Source organism: Amblyomma americanum, chromosome 5, assembly GCF_052857255.1.
Source record: "Amblyomma americanum isolate KBUSLIRL-KWMA chromosome 5, ASM5285725v1, whole genome shotgun sequence".
NCBI classification, from domain to species: domain Eukaryota; kingdom Metazoa; phylum Arthropoda; class Arachnida; order Ixodida; family Ixodidae; genus Amblyomma; species Amblyomma americanum.
In genome coordinates this window covers 198,765,611-198,784,584 of record NC_135501.1, presented here as the reverse complement: position 1 = coordinate 198,784,584, position 18,974 = coordinate 198,765,611, and the positions used below count along the sequence as shown (strand labels likewise).

The 18,974-nt window shown below is 46.4% G+C and overlaps 1 protein-coding gene across 1 annotated transcript; it reads left to right on the top strand.

The window, feature by feature from the left end:
• Nucleotides 1-351: 351 nt before the first annotated feature.
• On the top strand, nt 352-18,605 carry LOC144134507 (neprilysin-1-like). Its single transcript, XM_077667415.1, has 10 exons — nt 352-932; nt 1,755-1,895; nt 2,859-3,038; nt 6,020-6,182; nt 8,075-8,173; nt 9,381-9,692; nt 12,950-13,147; nt 13,710-13,942; nt 15,193-15,339; nt 18,252-18,605. The coding sequence occupies exons 2-10, from the start codon at nt 1,848-1,850 to the stop codon at nt 18,603-18,605; spliced, it is 1,734 nt and encodes a 577-aa protein (XP_077523541.1). The 5' UTR covers nt 352-932; nt 1,755-1,847.
• The last annotated feature ends 369 nt before the right edge of the window (nt 18,606-18,974 follow it).

The following is an 18,974-nucleotide window of genomic DNA, read 5'->3' as shown; positions in this document are numbered from 1 at the left end:
TAATTCAATCCAGCTGGGGTCATGCCCATATATTCGTTGCAAAGCAACATTGAAATTTCATTCTTGAAACGGGATTAGCGTCGATAATGAAATTCAGACATGTAAAACGCGCAGTCGTTTTCCTTACTCGACCAGCCTGACACTATTCTCAACGGACACCCGAGGCGCCGAACAGTGGCAGAGAACCGAATGTAACTAAAAAAAAATTAAACATTTGAAGATACGGTGTTGTCTGTTCTTTCTAAGTCCTTAGTATTTTTGCGCTGTTTTGTTCGAAGAAAAAGGCCCCTGGTCATCTTATGGGCAGTCGCTAACTATGTCGTGTTGCTGCTTTCGCGTTTTCAGCTTACTCGACTCTAAATTGGACGTGGACCAGTTGGACTTATCGACCTCGGACTTATCGACCTCGGACTTATCGACCTCGGACTTATCGACCTCGGACTTATCGACCTCGGACTTATTCACCTCGGACTTATCGACCTCGGACTTATCCACCTCGGACTTATCCACCTCGGACTTATTCACCTCGGACTTATCCACCTCGTACTTATCCGCCTCGTACTTATCCACCTCGTACTTATCCACCTCGTACTTATCCACCTTGGACTTATCCTCCTCGGACTTATCGGCCTCGGACTACCATTCAAGAGACGACTAGACGCAGGACAACTTACTTGACTGTGACTTGGACGTGGCCCGATCAGACTTATCGACCTCGGACTACCACTCAGAAAACGACTAGACGGAAGACAACTACTACTACCACGACTGCACCCTACACAGGAGGGACCCAGATCACTGAACCACCTGAAGGCACTCGGCTTGCCACAGAATGGATAAAGGCATCGCTGAACTGGAGCCACAACCCATGCGACGACTTCCACAAATTTGTGTGCAGCAGATTCGAGGGCGGTGAGAACGCTTTCAAAAAGGTGAGCTATTTCTCGGGCAAATTGGTTTGGTAGAGGAAGGATCAGTGGAGATTCGAACTAAGCCAAGCCTCTATCATCTAAAATTAATCAAAATTGCGGTCTACTAGGCATACGTGGCAAACAAAAACCTCTCGCAAACTAGCTTCTTATTACCTGTCATAAATACGAAGTGAGAACTTTATAGGCTAGCCTATGTCAATACAGAACCAGAAGTACAGCAACCATAATTTATACCAGATCGTCAAGGACATTGTAAAGAAAAACGTGAAGCTAAACACATGATCGCGTATGAAGGAAAAAGTAAAGATTATTATTGCTGAAGACTTGACCCCAAAATATTAAAGAGTGAAACCACGAGCTTTTTTCTAGTGTGATGTGTCACAGATACCGCACATGGCGATCACTGGAAAAGGGGAAAGATGCGGCCATGGAAAAGGGACGCACATACAGGGCTCAGTCTGCGTACCTCTTTTTGCGTCCGCGTCTTTCCGCTGTTCCAGCAAGTTTGGACCAATTTGCCCTAGCCTCCACTTTGGTCATGCATGGGAGCTTTTGCTATATGTGAAGCAACAATATTAAGCACATATTGTTACATTATTATTATATCACTACGCTGTCTGCATGAACAAGGTGGACCCTGTGTAGACTTTAGGGTACTGACAAAGAGTCAGCCATTATTTTTGTCGTTTAATGTACCTAAGATTGCAACAAAAAAGGGTGAGGTAAGTCCTCGCTGCCCCGAAACAACAATAACGCTTGACGCGAGTTGTACTATGGTTGCCAGCCTGTGCTTTCATGTGCTCACTTTTGTATTCCAATCAGCTGCAAAACCAAACCCACCGAGGAATCATAGAAGAGCTGTACGCGACTCCCGTCCCTTCAAACGGTCAGGACGCTGAGCAGAAGGTGGCTGGCATGTTCCAAGCCTGCGTCCGCCTCGGGTCCAGTGACAGCAACTCGGAGGTATGTATCTACTTGTCTTTGGTGAATTGGCAATGGTTTTCCACGGCAGCTGTCCGCTAACACACATGTAAACTTTTATTACGCAGAGTGTTTCACCTAAGATTTACGCCATTTCTTTTAAATGCGCCTTATGAGTTAGAAGAAAGCTTCCTTCGGCATAGCATTGTGAGCGGTGTAGTACTTGTGAATACAACTAAAACGTGCTAACTAGCAGGCTTGTTAACTAAAGTTGAATAGTTCGCATTTAACTCTTACAGTTCAGCTCTTTGATTATTGAGAGGCGTGTAGCCCACGGTAAGTGATATCTGTCAGCGGCGTGTAGTGTCTTGTGAATGCGTCTTCGTAAGTGTTCATCTCTGGCTCTTTTGGGTAATATTTCTGGTTGTTTTTTTATCTCCGGTATGCCTGGCAGCCGTTTCCTTGGGTTCATTAGCTCCGTTGCTTATTTGATTCTTTTATTCTATTCTGTATCAGCGTTTCGCTTCTTGCTCGTTAGACGCATAAAATTGAGTTTTAAATAGCTTTTCCCTCAAGAACTGACTAAATTAACTATCAGTACTTCCACTATGGGTGCAACGGATGCGCAGTGTATCTATATCTGAAATACTTGAGCGATTCGGTAAACTGGTGCAGCGTTTATGGAAGTACTACGTTGGGTATCCAGCGTCAGGTGTACACGAGCGTATTGATTTATCTATACTACACAAGAGCCGTTTAGAAAGCATACGCATTTTAAACAATCGCTCTTCGGAGTGCTTGAATAGGAGTGTCCCGCAAAGTTTTTAGGGGCACCTGTTTTAAGACATAAAGCGCTTCATGAGCAGAGCAAGGGTGCTGGCATATTAGCACCAATGTGTTCACTTTGACGCTGATCAGTTTTTCCCTTTTATGAGCAAAGTAGCGAGGTACGTCTTTACAACTGCCCCGTGTGTGTGCGCGCCTGTGTTGCTATTTCATTTGCAGGTGCAACACATGAGGTCCTTCCTGCGCCAGTTCGACCTCGACATGTCCAATCTGCCCCACGACCCGGATTTTGACGTGGCGGACCGGATAACGCATCTGTCTTTCATCTACGGCATCCACAGTTTCGTCAGGTTCAACGTCGTCGTGGACCCCTATAACATGCCCGACCGTATAATACACGTAAGCAACCTTGTGAACTATGCTACCACAATTCTTTAAGCGCAAAAATTGGCTGTGGTTTAGCTCTGGCTATACCTGGAGTGACGCGATAGCTACAGCTGGCCGAGTGGAACTTGGTCACGTGACCAACCACGTGACGAACCACGTGATCAGCCGCGGCGCCGCGCCGCCGGCAGCTGCTCCGCACCACGTGACCAACCACGTGACAGCGTGACGGCGCCGCCACGTTGAAGGCTCGAAATGCTACCGTAATGTAGCTATCGCTGCAAAACTCACTGAACTGGTCGTAGATGCCGAAAGCGGAAGTCTTGCGTTATGATTTGTCGGGAAAAGCTGAATCAGCCGACTGCCACGGCAGGGCGGCTGTTCCGATGACTGTCCTTGTTCCGACAAGCAAGGACAAAGTTGGGGAACCGCCTCCACGGATAGCTAACGGCACAGTTATTAGGGGGCGCCATGGTCGGGAAACCACCAAGACGCCTTTGCGGAGATTTCAAGGCGAAAGCCTGTAATGGCTCATCGTTGTCCGTCCGTCCGTCCTCGAAATCTGTTACGCCATAGCTGTCAATCATCCGAGTGACGTCATTAATGGCATAATATGCTATAACCCATATACTCTTAGGAATTACGAATCGATTAAAAATTAGTCATTAATTAATAAGTAGTCATTAGTCATTGATTAGTAATAAGCTTTTCAGTAATAGCTAAAACATTAATTAGTAATTAATTAACCCACCATAGTTAGCCATTTCAGTCAGCAACAGAAGCGGCCAAAATGGCCGCAGAAAGGCTTTCGCCTCGCGCAGTTTAGATCGCCAAAGTACCCGCCGAATTTATTTTGTTTCGTGATTGTTAGGATAAATCGGCTTTGGCCTGTGAATAAAATAAGAGTAGGGGGTGCATGCCATTAGTTCGGAAATCGCTGGGCGGCTAAATATTGAAAAGACGGAAATGAATTGTCCTCTTCTGCCCCCACCAGAAAAAAAAAATGGCTAGGGTTCAACGTAGCTTAAACCTGTCTCTGCGAGTGAAAGCTCTGTTAAGCGTGGTCTCCACTGTCTCAAATCAAATATCAAAGTCGAGGGTCAAAGTCAAGGTGAGGTACCCAATTGTCATAGTCATATCATCACGTGGTCATACTACCATAGCTTGGGCCATACCACCACGCAGTTAAGTTCGGTTGGATCTTTGACTCATTGAAGGTCATTGCCGATGTGGTGCGCACTGCCTCAAATCAAATGTCAAGGTCAGCATCAAAGGTCTAGGTCAGGTATCCAATGGTCATAGTCGTATGATCACGTGGTCATACGCGGCGGTCGAATTTCGATGGAGCTGAAATTATAGAGCCCAGTGTACTGTGCGATGTCAGTGCACGTTAAAGACCCCCGTGTGGTCGAAATTTCCGGAGCCCTTCACTACGGCGTCTCTCATAGCCTGAGTCGCTTTGGGACGTTAAACTCCCGTAAACTAAACTAAACTAAACTGAACTAAACGTGGTCAAACAGCCGTAGCTTGAGCCATACCACCAAGCGGTTAAGTTCGGTTTGACCTTGTGAAGCACTGAAGGTCATTGTGTCATGCACATCAAAATTGGAAGTTGTACATTGAGGAGTAGAGCTCTCGCTCTAAAAAAAAAGGGTAAAAACCTGAACACAATCTCACTTAGCCTGTGCGATGAAGGTGCATGTACAATCTGTAAGAAACACGACCCGATGGCATTGTCCACGTGTAAATGCTTTGGAACTGCGAGAAAGGCCAAATTATCAAACATTCTTTTTCACAATCTGGAAGCTGCAATCTACAGGTTTCATGGTCTCTTAGGTTAACAGAGCACATTTCAGGCCATGGGAAACTGAGTCGGAGGCGGCGGAATCAGGGGCGCGGATGAGATTAGACAGTCTGCGGGGTTAATGTGGGCGCTGACGACTAGAAGGTCATGGAACGCCAACGGGAGAGGCCGCTGTCCTGCAGTACACGTAATCAGGTATAAGATGATGATGATAAGTTAGATGCGTCCGTGTTGATAAGTTAGTTGCACTCTTTGCTATTGTGGCTCTTCGGCTGGCATAAGGATTATTGCACAACGACAATAACAAAGCAGCATTATGTCGCATTGTTGTTGGCCTCATGTGGCACCAACTCAACTGTGGCGTCATAGCCACCGCTTGGCTGTTAAAGGCGAAGCAACATTATAATTATTGGAGCGTGCAGCCGAATTATACGAGGTTATTCATGTGTAGTAATGTATTTCGTAGCATTGGATTCCATGCGCAGTGGGATTTCATTCGCGTTAAATAATCCTAGATGTTCGAAATTAATCCGTAGTTCTCCAAAACCGCGTTTCTCATAGCCAATGTGCCACTCAGGAATTCTAAATCTCAGCTACTATATCCTACCAAAAAACAAAAAAAAAACACGCAATAAAAAGTTTGACGTCCTTGCTTCTTTAAGACATGCATTGTATATGCGTTGCAATAGGGATGGCACTTAAATAAATAAATAAGCCTAGCTGTCCGCTACTAAGCACGTTTACGCTATTGACTATACGCTTTGGATGTCTAGAGCCATTAGACGTTTTTAGCGTACAGGAGACGTACTACCGGAGACGTATACCGGTAGTACCTCTACGGTATGCTAAAAAAGTATATTGTGAGAGACCGGGACGCCCTCCAGACTCTGTCCTTTTGTAGTGCGTAGAAGTGCTAAAGTTCCGTACTTCATTCCCCACAACTATACGTGCACTGAATTGTCCGCATGCACCTTGACTGTCTTCATCGCATGACCGAGGAAGGTGTATATGCGGAGCGCACCTAATGAATGACATTTCTGACCAACACGCTTAATAAGCGCTAGATTAACATATTTAATTATTACATACCACGATTGTGGTGCCATTTGTTGCGGTGGAAATTCTCGATGCAGTTGTCGCTTTAAAACGTGACGCCATGCAACTCACTCTGGCCCACTGCACTAAACTGCAGATGGCCATCCACAAACTGGACGAAATTTGGATGCACACCAACTACCACAAGTATCGCAACGAGGTCAACTTGGCGCGCTTCTACCAGGACTTCATCCAACTCTACGACCAGAACCTCGACTCTATGGCGCTCGCAACGCGCATCGTCCAAAGTGAGGATGTGGGTACGTACTCACGTGCTGCTCAGCCTCACGTGGAATAATATTTACGGCTGTTCCTTTTGAGGTACCCTGGTTCACCGAATCACGAAATGCTATATTACCTACGAAGATTCTCGTCATTCCGAGTACCAGGGAAGTGACAGGAATGGAAGTGTCTTAACCCACCTCCCGCCCCGGGTATGAGCAAACACTTCCTTTCACGGCACGCGAGAGCTACTCCCTCAAGCATTTTAGAAAATTCCCACAACTAAACGCACTATTCCACAAATGAGGACCCATAAATTCTAATGTTTGTCGACCATAATTGGTGTGTATTGTAGGAAGCAGGAGCCGATGTCTTGGAGTAGACATGTTGGTGCGTAGTGAGTTGTTAAATTTAGTGTGTTGTGAATGATCTGATAAATTCAGCAAGCGGTATTATAAATTACTAGGTCGTATATATTTAGGGTACCGAGAAAGGCAAATAATTCATCCGGATGTGCATAGTGAATATTTCTCGCCATGTGTGATGAATATGTGCAATATGCGCTGTTTTCCTTCTATTTCGACGGTACCTGCCCACAGTCGTCGGGACTGGTTACACGACAAAGAGCATTTACAAAATCCGCGAACGAGGTCCCTGCGTGTATTTCGCTTTTTCGCAATTTCTTTGGCTACAGAAGGTCTCTCAAGACCTTTCATAGACCTTTTATAGCCATATTGTAGCAGGTCTAGAAAAAATGCGCGATGCAACGCGCCGACTACCAACCGACAATTATTGTCGTGTTGTGTCGTCCACTTTTGTTGTAGTTATGTGGATGGGCTGTATTTTCTAATCTTAAACGATGCACTAAATTGCACAAATTTCTCCTTTAACAGAGCGCTCTGAACAGTTAAAATGATACGTTTGCTATTTGGCGACTCTAATTTATCAGGAAGATTGCCTTGTGCACGACTTTGCGCGACCTTGAATATTTATCTCATATACTATTTGCGTTTCCTTTATCCCTGTGTAAACGCGAGCCCGCCCATTGATTTGCTACGGTGCTGCGGGTTTATAAATAAACCCGGCCAGCGATCCTCCTTCAGGTATTAAGGCGAAAGCCTTTAATGGCTCATACTCGCGGTGTCCGTCCGTCCGTGACATTCTTTAACTCAATAAGAAAAAAAAGATCTTTTTGCACGATGGGATTCGAACCACCATCCTTCACTACCGCAGCTGAGCGTGCTAACGACTACGCTACTTCCTGCCAGCGCATATCTAGTTCTTCTTGTCTAGAACACTGAAGAGTGTTTGCCGAAGGCGTCTAATCAGATGAATGCCTCCAAATGCCCTCCAGTGTCTCCAGCATTTAAGATTCACAAAGAATTGTGTACTTAATTAACGTCTTAACCACACATCAATCAGTGACATTAGCAGCAACACCGCGCTGAAGGCGTTCGCCTCACCGCACTTTAGGCCAACGAAGTGCCCCCTGAATTTTTGCTACAGTTTCTTGCGGAAAAGGCGACAGGCTCGCCACTTTCAAGTAACACCTCCCGCTTCAAAGGGACTGCACACGTGACGGACGCCAAGGCATAAAAATTTGGAGCTGGAATGCTTTCTGCACAAAGTGTCCAACACGCTACTAATGCTTCTTAAAAAAACAGCGCAAAAGACGTGGACGCAGACAGAAGGGACAAGCACAGCGCTGCCGTCTGCATCCGTGTCTTTCGCGCTGTTTTAAGAAGCATGAGCCACCAACTAGCCGCTCGTCTGCCCTTGTAGAGTATTAATATCCGTTTGTCACATGACTGCTGGCAGCGTACATTTTTGTGCGGTGTTTCACAAAAACAATGGGAAGGTTTTCATAGAGTGGCGCTGCTAGTAACAGGGCACGCAGCCATGCTTAACTTTTTACGCGTTTTCCCCGCAGTGCGACGACGCATAGAAGCTAGCCGGATCTACAGAGGGAATTTGATCGCTACAACAGTGGGCACCCTCGGAAATTTCACGAAGGATTTCATCTCACCAGGTGCGTACGGCTTCCCGGCCGTACGCCATTTCGCATAAAGAATCCACCATCGGATGTCAAGCTACAAGCGTATAAATCAATAGTAAGACCAACACTGGAATATGCAAGCATAATTTGCGACCCGAATCAGTAATATCTTGTAGACAAAGTTGAACGTGTTCAAAGATAGGCAGTAAAGTTTATATTTTCGTCTCAAAAAAACGCAGTCCGTATCAGAACTTCTTTTACGAGCGCAGTTACCAACATTGGCTATTCGCAGAAAAATTTCTAGGCTAAAGTTTTTTTATAAGCTTTATCACAGTATGTTCAGTCTGGATTCCAGCTTGTGCTTGCGGCCAACCGGAAGACTGTCATCGTGTACTAACTATCCTTTTGCAGTTACGTCATCCATGCCGAGAGCTGATGTCTTAAGTTTTCGTTTCTGCCTAAAGCAATTATAGAATGGAACAACCTTGACCGATGCGTATTCGACGAAACTTTTTCATTTGAAGCCTTTGTCAAAGAGCTGGAACTGTGTTGTATTGATTGATTATACCATTCCTACTACTATAGCATCCCGCAAGGGCAAACAGTATTGAAAGTAAAATTATTGAAACTATTGAAAGTCCGGTATTGAAAGTAAAATGTTCGCTTTGGAAGATGTTTTCACAATGCCATGCTCTGCTATTGCCAAATTCTGGTTTTAAGCAGTTACCAACAGTATCATACTATCGACTTCTTTTTTCCCCAGCCTTCACTTTGTGTTCACATGGCCTAGCAGTGGGAGAGTAACGCTTGCGACCCTTTTTTTAAGCGAAAAGCTTCACTACGTTAGGTAAAGCAAGTCTTCGGGTATGCAGCACAACGGCCTTGAACGACCTTCAGCCCAACCAAGGGTAGTCGTGTGTGACCATATGTGTCGAACCCTTGACCCCTTACCTTGACCCATGAACTTTAGTTGACCTCTGACCTTCGGGCTGACGTTTGACCTTCAGAACATCCGACGGGGTGATGTGAAGCCATGTGATGACATCCCATGGGTATGTCGTAATACCATGTGATACCACGTCGTAGCCACGTGGTCGTGCGGGTGTATATAGAACGGCTGTCGCGAACGTGTAGGGGAGCTGCCATGGACGAGCCTAAGACGCTTAGCAAGCGTCCTTGCTTTTCGCTGATTTCCAGGGTTAGCCAAGTTAAGCCACTGCCAATTGTTTTTTTTTTCCAGCGCACTGGGACAGGTTGATCAAGCTGTACACCAACAACACGTACAAGTCCTCGACACTGGTGGTTCTGGTGGACAACGTGACGGCGGTCGCGAAGGTCCTCGTGGACACCTCCCACCTGGCGCGGGACGACGCGCGTCTCCTGATGTCCTGGAGCATTGTCCACAGGCTCATGTTTTTAGCGCACGGAAAGGAAATGATCCGGCAGGGCAATCTCGTTTTCGGCGGAGGGCCAGAGGCCATCACTGAACTGTGCTACGACCAACTCATCCACATCATGGCTCTCGCCGTCTCGAAGCGCTACTTCAGGAAATGTGCGTACCATATTTTCTTGTCAACAACGCGATCTATAGTCTTTACAAAAAATTCTTTAGACAGTCTGCAGACTGTACATATACTTTTGTGTATAAAGTCTATAGACTGCAAAAAAAGGAGTAATTACTCACTGGCATCCACCCGAGCGCAGCCATACGGCTACAAAGGGAAGCTACACGGCTTTCTCAGAAACTTCGCACTTAAAGAAAGAATTCGTCCTGGTCCGGGGTTCGAACCCGGGACCACCGCTTCACCGGAGCAGTCGCTATATCAACTGAGCTAACCGGGACAGGAAGCAAACTTATGGCAGAGCGAGAGCGAAATTATCAATAACTCGAAGTTGGAACAGTGCTGGTCAAATGTTCAGGGGAATCCCCCAAGGTGGAGCAGTCTATAGATTTTTCTACAGACAAATCTTAATGAATAGTATATAGGCAATACAAATCCTATACACAGTCTCTAGAATGTATATAAATATATGGCCACGCACTTTCAAAAGGTTTTTGCCTATAGAATGTCCATTGACAATAAATAGTAAAAAAGAAATATCTATAGGAAGGCAACACAGTCTATAAAATGTCTATAGACTGTCTTTACACTACTTTTATAAGGGTAGGGCTGAGTGGTGTAAAGATAATATTGTGTACGCGATGTGTGTTCGCATCGCTGCGATGTCTGTGTCAGAGCAGGCCGGAAAAAAAAAGCTTAGTCTTTTCTGCTTATATGGATGCTTAACGAGGATTCTGCTCAGCATTGTGCATTTTCTACCGACGCCTTGCTCTTTTCCCTAAATAAATGACATGAATGTTCAATTAATTTGCATTTCACGCATGGAACAGTATAGAACGCGATAGTTCACCGCCCTCTGGTGTGGCAGCCATGTAACAGCAGAAATGCTTTTAACAACTAGTGTTAAAAAAACGGCGCTTCAGTGAACAGGATCAGAATCGAGGTTCACGGGCACAGCGGATGGCTGGAGGAATGCAGAAACTGACGCTGAGGAGACGCCCTTCCACAGGCTTGCATTGGTATCCTTCATGTCTTTTTCCCTGGGATGCGAAAAAGAGCACTGCATCATATTAGCAAAAGCAGTTGTCCTTTCACTAACTTGGTAATTCGGGTTATCTGGTGTGTCACGGTGACGGCGAGACACTGCTTGAGTAATAAGACGCAAGACTGGAGCACGTTGATGAGCGCTGCTGTGAACTGAGCCTTTATCGGCAAATGTCGAGAGTACAGCCGTCCATAGACCTGTCTAGAGCGCTCCAACTCTGTGCCGTCTGGGCTCCGGAGCGCGCAGAGCGACGTCTAGCGGCAGCGCCTGGTTCTAGATAACTCATGCCTGATACTCAGACAATAGGGTTTCTTATTATAAACTAGAGGAAATGCTGGCTCCCAGTCTATGGGAGTTTGCATAGAGCTTCCTCGGAGACCACCTCAGCCACCATGGGCGCGCTAAGCATCATGGGCGGAGAGCTACCGACTACAGAACCACAACATTTGTGGCAAAAAACAGTGCAAAAAAATAAACGTTGTTCGATAATCGAGAATCTCCTAACATTCAATATCCTATCTATAAACTGCAACAAACGAGCAGAAAAGCATGTAAACTGTAAAGTTTGCCCAAAATAAGAGATGGCTTGCTCTCCTATTGGCCAACTATTGCAGACTTCAAAACCCAATGTTTCGTGCTTAACAGGCGCACTTTTAAAAAGAAATATTTTTTTAATGTTGTTGCTGAAACACTAAGATGTGTTTTAAGGCCATTTCGAAAGGCAGAAACCTTTTGTTGGCGTCGTGTGCTGTTGAGTTTTCGATACCATGGCTTTTGCGCACTACGTTCGCGCCAAAGTCCTCTGCGCGCGGGGCGCGCCATGGATGGAATGGGGCATCTCAGTAACGCCACTATGCGTTCCTGAAAAAATCCAACTGTCCCGCACCAAGCAGCTCACCGGCCCATGATGCTTTGAGCGTCCATAGTTGCGGAGGTGCATTGACGCAAGCTTTCGCTCTAGTTAATAGCAAGGAACTGTACGGCTCAGACGACACTCAAAAATGCGCAATCTAGAACCAGGCGCTGCCTCTGGACGTCGCTCTGCGCGCTGCGGAGCGAAGACGTCACGGAGTTCGAGCGCTCTATAGACAGGTGTGTGGACCTCTGTACGAGGAACGGGAAAGGCAACAAGAGCAGAGTGCATGCGCTCGTCCTTGTGTCCGCGTCTATATCTCGTGCGTCTTTTCCCTTTTATGTTTCTTTCCCATCGTTGTCGTTCTTAATGAGTGGCCAGTCCACCTAAATGCTCGTGGAGTAACGTCTAGCTTAAAATATGTTCTCCAGAGCAGTAACCTTCCGTTTCGCTTCGCACAACCTAAACATTTGCTCCGGTGTATCCAATCTCCTGGCATTTCTTTTTTTTTTGGTTGAATACTCTCTTCCCCCATTCTACTTCACCCCCCCCCCCCCGCCAAAGATTCGCAGGACTTTACGACCCTCTACTCTTGCTAGCGCGGAACCCCGAATGTCGGTTGCAGAGGGCCCACAGCTGTCGTGACACAGTTTCTCTTTGCCCAAGGTCTGGTGCATCTTCAGGCGTCGTCGCCCTGCACAGGTCACTTCATAAATTCTCACGAGACCGCAGTGGTGGCCAAGTGGTTGAGCATCCGCCTCGCATGCGGGAGGTGACGGGTTCGATCCCCAGTGCCGCCGGGTACCCACCGGTGATACAATGGGCACAAGCTTTCCCCTGGTCGGGCGCTTCGCTTATTTAGGGTGAAATGCTTGGTAAATGGGTGTTTGACCCCACCTTGATAACTCGAAAATACGTTGTGCCATGAGCTCTTTGGCCGTAGATGCCCTTGCGCCATAAAAATTCATAATCATCATAAATATTCCCGAGCTAGGACTCAAAACACCAGAAAGGCCGGCGAGTCATTTATACGGCCTCATCTTGTATCTACAGCGTACAATGGCTCTAAAGAGCGCGTAACCTGTGCATCTCCCAACGTCCTGAGATATGGTAGACAATGTCATGGCTGAGCAGCGATCACTAGTCTCCGCGGCGGCTGCAGGAATTTAGCAAAGGGTGTATTTGCAAATTACACCTATTTGACAAAGTTGCCTTGAAAGCACTGACGTGAAGTCCCTTATTGCGATGAAAAACATCTCTAGAGGTGCGGGACTCAACTAGCTGAGTGTTTCTCTCTTGCATGATGACGCTTCCTCATTCCATTCTTCGACGGACGTGGCGCCTCTTAGACGTCCCGGCTGCGGCGCTACGCTCAGCCACACGACTGATGAATGACCTGGTTGAAGCTCTTGTGCGCAAGGCAACCACCACGGCCTGGTTTAAGGAACCCGTGAGGAACTTGACCTTGCTAAAGGCCGCTAATTTAAGCCTCACCGTCGGCCTACCGGAGGAACTCATCGACGACGCCTACGTGGAAGCCTTGTTCGGTGAGCATCACTGCAGTGTTCTGTTTGACCAGTGGGACAACTGAGTGCTTCTACAGCGATAGCTGTTAGGCGCCCGTCCCTGGGTTTCGCGTCGTAGTCGGCGTCGTCGGCGTAACCAGTGGGTGCTAGCGCACCCGCGATCTGGTGCGCTACCTGGTGGTGGTACCTGGCGGTACCGCTACCTGCGACCTGGGTCGCATAAGCCCACGGGTGGCTCTGCTTGGAAAAGCCGCCTGCCAGTGCAGGGATGTATCACGTGACGACTACACCAGTGGTCACGTGACTAAGCACCTAAACGCCTAAACTAGAGTAAACGCCTAAACATCTATCGCTGAATCTCATGTTACCCAGTAGTAACCGTGCTGTGAGTTTTTTTTTCGTGGTATTTGATGACTTCAGTGCTAACGCATTCCTCTGACGATAAATTAGGAGTAATGTAATCTAAAAGTATAATTTCTTTTCTGAATACCTCTTACCTCACCTGGTCGCCTATTTTCGTATTTCCTACTTAAATACTCAGTAATGTACATGAGTGTTTCGTTTTTCTTGCGCGCTCATTCAGCGGACTTCCCAGAAGCTCATGGCAATTTCTTCACGCCGTATGTGGAGTCCTACCGCATCGTGACCAAGCGTAGCGTTCGAGGGAACTACACCGGCGAGAACTATAAGACTGTGGAAGCCAACGCGTTCTATCACCCACGCAGTAACGGCATCTGGGTCTTCTCTGGCATACTCCAACCTCCTTTCTTCTTCTTCAACGCCCCTCCTGCGATGAACTACGGAGGAATTGGCGTGGTAGGCTCGGCAGTTGTGTTCGTGGCGTCCCCTAACCTTGACGGATGCATAGCAAAGATGACAACAATGCAACTACTAGCCCAACAGCAAGTGTTGTATGATCCGTTTACGAAAATGTTTTAGGAGCTATAGTCGGATACAACTCAAGAACGCAGCGGCTTTTCCCCCGTCAAAGCACCCCCTTCCAGGTAATGGCGTCGCCCGATTCTCATGACCCTGCTAGAGCGATAATGCAGGGAGCGGCGCTACAGTGGAGAAAGGGGTAAAACCCCGACCATAGAGGGAAGGTATTATCGATCCCCTTTCACCTACCACTTCCTGGTTTGTCACAACTGTAGTCGAATACAAACCTGCAGTGAAGCTCCGCCTACATTCAGGACCTCCGCACAGAATTCCTCCACGGAAATTATAGTACGTTGTTCAAACTTTTCTTGGTATCCAAACAAGAAGTTAGTGACGAGAAAAAAAAATCGTAAGCTCTAGTATTTTGTTATGCGTCTTGTTTAATATACTGAAACATTAAAAAGCTGATTTCGTATAATATTGCGATTAGTCAGCGGAGTGACACAGTACACCGGGGACACGGTTAAAGTTGTATCCTACTATACCAGCGTCTGGAGAATCGGCCGATGCCACTGGCTGGAAGGGGATCCTTTGACGGGGAAAAGCTGCTGCGTTCTTTAGTTTTATCCGACTATGGTAACGCGCCAGGAAATAACGATGCGAAAGCCAGACACTTCAGCCTCACGCGTTGTTTCATTTCCTTCTTGCGTTAACCAGCCTTACTTCCTTCAACAGTGCCTATTTAGAGCGCCTGCTCCTGAATCCATAGTCCCTATGAGGCCATCCTACATAGCCGGCCATGAGAAGAAAGGGAGCTCTATGTTTGTGCTCTGAATTTATAACTTCTGTCTTCCTGACACACGCACAAAACGTACTGTTATCCGGTTATCTTAACAAGAAGGGTAAAGTATGTATCTGAAATTTCAATATGATGCTAGGCCTGATGTTTTTTTCGGAAGAGCTGTTTTATACCCTCCTTTAGTCTTCAGGCTACCTTGTTGAGTTCTGCATTGCGTTTTGCCGTAGCTCCGACAGCGAATATTTGAAAACACCAGAAAGATGACAGCGTTCATCATAATCCTTTGCGGACATTTGTTTCAGGCCGGTGCCGAATTCGTTCTTGTTCCCGCAAGCAGCGCTTCTCCCCACTGCAGACATGATTTCTACCTTTCTAATGGTATTCGCAGGTTTTGGCTCACGAAATTATGCACGGAAATGACATCTCGAGAATTACATTTAACAACCTTGGCCGACGCGTCATCAAAAACCGCAATTCGGCCGTAATGAAGGAATTCGACCGAAGGGTGCTCTGCCTGCGTGGCTCCTATCAAAAGGTACGTAAAACCAAACGCTTAATGTAGTCTGCCGCAAAAGTTTGCGGGATCTGCGATGCGTGACGGAGCGAAGAAAACTGCATGCTGCGCCATCTGCCGTCACAGAGCGCGGTGTCGAGGCTCGCGGCACGCCTGCTGCGGTATTACTGTGGGTGAGCCTCGACGCTATGCTAGCAGATGGCGCAGCGATGGAGTTTTTCTTGGCTTCGCCACGCATCGCAGATCCCTCAAACTCTTCTGGCCGACATCACGTATAATAACAGCATAAGCAAAGCCCAACATAATGAGGGAAATTTTCAAGCGACCGCACATTCCACAGAATGCAAAATTTATTGAAGGAATGCTTTGATGTCGCCCTTACTGGTGCCTACTTGGCTAGTTGCTAACAGTTCAGCCACAGGACAGGAGAGAAGTGACAGGGTGAAACATAAGACACTATAATTAGCACTGCATTGGAGCGGAGCTAAGGTCAGTTCTTGTTAACTGCGCATCGATACAGAGATTCCGACATCCAAAAACTGAAACAACGTGAGCCTTGCGTCGAGCTCATTTCGAACATTTCACATCACTCCTGCTAGTTTTCTTATGACAACGAGCAAATCTTATGTCTTCCTCGTGGAAACACTGTGTGGTCGTTGCAGTGGAATCAGCTCTCTGCTTCCAGAGGAGATTGGCGGCTCTTTATGAATGCACAAAGTGCACGACACTGAACGCACAAAACGCGACGCTTGCACACACGAAGCTTAGTGCCTCCTGAACCTATGCTAGAGGGCAAAAGCTCTTACATAATAAATTTAGAGTTACTGCGAAAAAAAAAGCGGTGTCCTAGATGTGTGTGGACGCTGGGCATATATGGGTTAATGATAGCGGTGCTGTGCCTAGTCTTCCTTCAGGGCGCCTGAAATGACAATCCTACGAGTTGTTTATCCAATATCCGTCATTGACCACCATGGTTAGCTATGCTCGTATAACGGCTCCTTCGTGAGGAAGTGTCCCAAGGTGTCAGGTTCCGCCAGGGCGGCCTATGTTCCCAACTACTTAGCAATGAACAGCTTTCCTATGAATTTAGTTCACTTTAAGCGCTTCTAGGGACAACTTTAATGAAACATTTTTTTGCACCACCTGATGCGAAGTCGTGAGGAGGAGACCGATAATAGTCGTTTATCTTCGCTTGGAAATTTAAAATGAGTACAGTCGAGCCCGACTATATCTAACCCGTATATATCGCAGTATTTATATCGAGCAGTCATAACATCTCCTTGAAAGTGTCGGGAAAGTATTGCAATATTGGCCTTGTATATGAACTTGAGTTGACAGAAACATTCCAGACATCGAACGGCGTGCCACTCCCTGCAAGTGGCGGTTCTCGTAACGGCGCTAATCATTCAGTTTGTGCGCTCGGAGGCCGGTGAGCTGCAAGTCCTCGGGCTCTTGCTAGCAATAGCAACGCTATGGCTCTGTGAAACCACGGTATGTGATTAACGAGGGCTCTGCTTGAGAGTGATGTTCGGTCTCTTGCGCTCTTTAGCCACGCCACGTTTCTGTCTTGCGGTACAACCAACCTAACTAAAGCCTAGCGGCCGCTCTCGCCTGTCGTACTTAGGTCAGCTTCGCTGCCAAACCCATACAAAAATTTATTTAGACAGCCTATAGACTGTCCATAGACTTCTGTCTATAAATCCTATAGACTCTCTATAGACAAAATGTAGAGAACAGTATACAGGCAATACAAATCCTACCGACAATCTATAGATAATCAATAGGTTTATGGCTATACACTTTTAGTAGACTTTTGTCTATAGGCAATCTCTAAACTATGAATAGACAACATATAGGAAGGCAATAAAGCCTAAGAAGTCTATAGACTTTCTATAGACCATTTTTTAAGGGTAGGCCCGTGTGCAAAATCTACAGCACCTTAATTTTAGTGAGGTTTTTCTATTTATAGTGTGCTGGTAAGAGGATTGGCCATATTATCACAGGCAGCGACTTGTACAAAGCACCTTCTGCTGAGGCTTTGATGCTAAGATTACCTAGAAGTGCCTATATAGCGAGAGGTGCGCCTCCAGCAAGAAGCCGGACGGCCGGTCTTTGTAAGAAACACGTTACCAGCACGGGTGCAATCTATTCTTGCTTTTAGCAACTGGTAAACTCACCTATTTTCATTTTTTGTACACCGAATTATCGATATGTTAAACTATTTCGCGACCTGCTTCGAGTTCGATATTTCCGGTTTCGGCTGTATTACCGTAGCCTATCCTCAGAGTCCAGCACCCAAATAAAACGCCTTGATGTCACCGAAGTGGGTTTGCAATAACGGCAAAAGGTGAAAATACCTATATTTCATTTTGACCATTTCTGGCTCAGAAAAAAAAAAAAACTTTTTTCAGCGACAGTAAGCTGTTTCTGATCGCAAGTGATAATAAATCAACACACTTCACGTACGTTTCTTCCTTGGAATCCTTTTATGATGTCGTACACGCCAAACCCTCACAAAATGATCTATGGACAGTCTATAGACTTCTTATAGACACTGTTGCCTTCCTATAGGTTTTGTATATTCATCAAACCCTAACAAAATGATCTATGGACATTCTATAGACTTCTTATAGACACTGTTGCCTTCCTATAGGTTTTGTATATTCATCGTTTATAGACTTTTTTAGACCAAATTCTACTAAAAAGGTATGGCCATAAATCTATACATTGTCTATAGACTGTGTATAGGATTTGTATTGCCTATAGACTGTTCTCATGGGTTTGTCTATAGAGAGTCTATAGACTTCTCTATCGATAGACTTGATAGACATAAGTGTGTGGACAGTCTTTAGACTGTCTAAAAAATGTTTTGTAATGGAAGTACGCCTCACAAAGGTGGCACGTCTTACGCCAGTCTTCATCTGCGCGTGCAGGAGGAATCTGAGTCGCGGGCGAGGACAGTCTCCGACGAGATAGACTCGGAAGGCTTCGCCGACTTCACGGGCACGCTGCTCGCGTACGACGCATTCCGCCGCCTTCCAGATTCTGAGCGCACGAAGACTGTGCCTTACGTCGGACTCACCTGGGAGCAGACGTTCTTTGTGGCCAACTGCTTGAAGTGGTGCGACATAGACAAAGACAACAAGCGGCGGAAGCCGAATGCGCTGTACTGGCACAGCCGATCCCGATGCAATGTGCCCCTCCAAAATATGCCCCAGTTCGCCCGCGCGTTCTCCTGCGCAGCCGGCGACGCGATGAACCCCGCGCAGAGGTGCGACTTCTGGTAGAGCGGGGCGGTGTTTCAATAAACAGTATTAGCATTCTTCGCCCAACTGTGGAATGAACACATTGACGACAGATGATGTAAAACTGGCCTACAGACAGCCTGTAGACTTCTTATTGACTCCATCGCCTTCCTATAGATATTTCTCTGTGTCTATTCACAGTCTACAGACTGTCTGTAGACAAAAGTCTACTAAAAGTGTGTGACCTTAAATCTATAGTAGAACATATTAGGCGTTAGTTGGTGCATGTCAACAAAAAATTGGCGCCGAATCAGACAGCACACAGCAAGAAAGACCGCACAGTTATAGATTGTCTATAGATAAAGATAAAGCTATAGATTGTCTATAGAGTGTCTATTGGATTTGTATTGC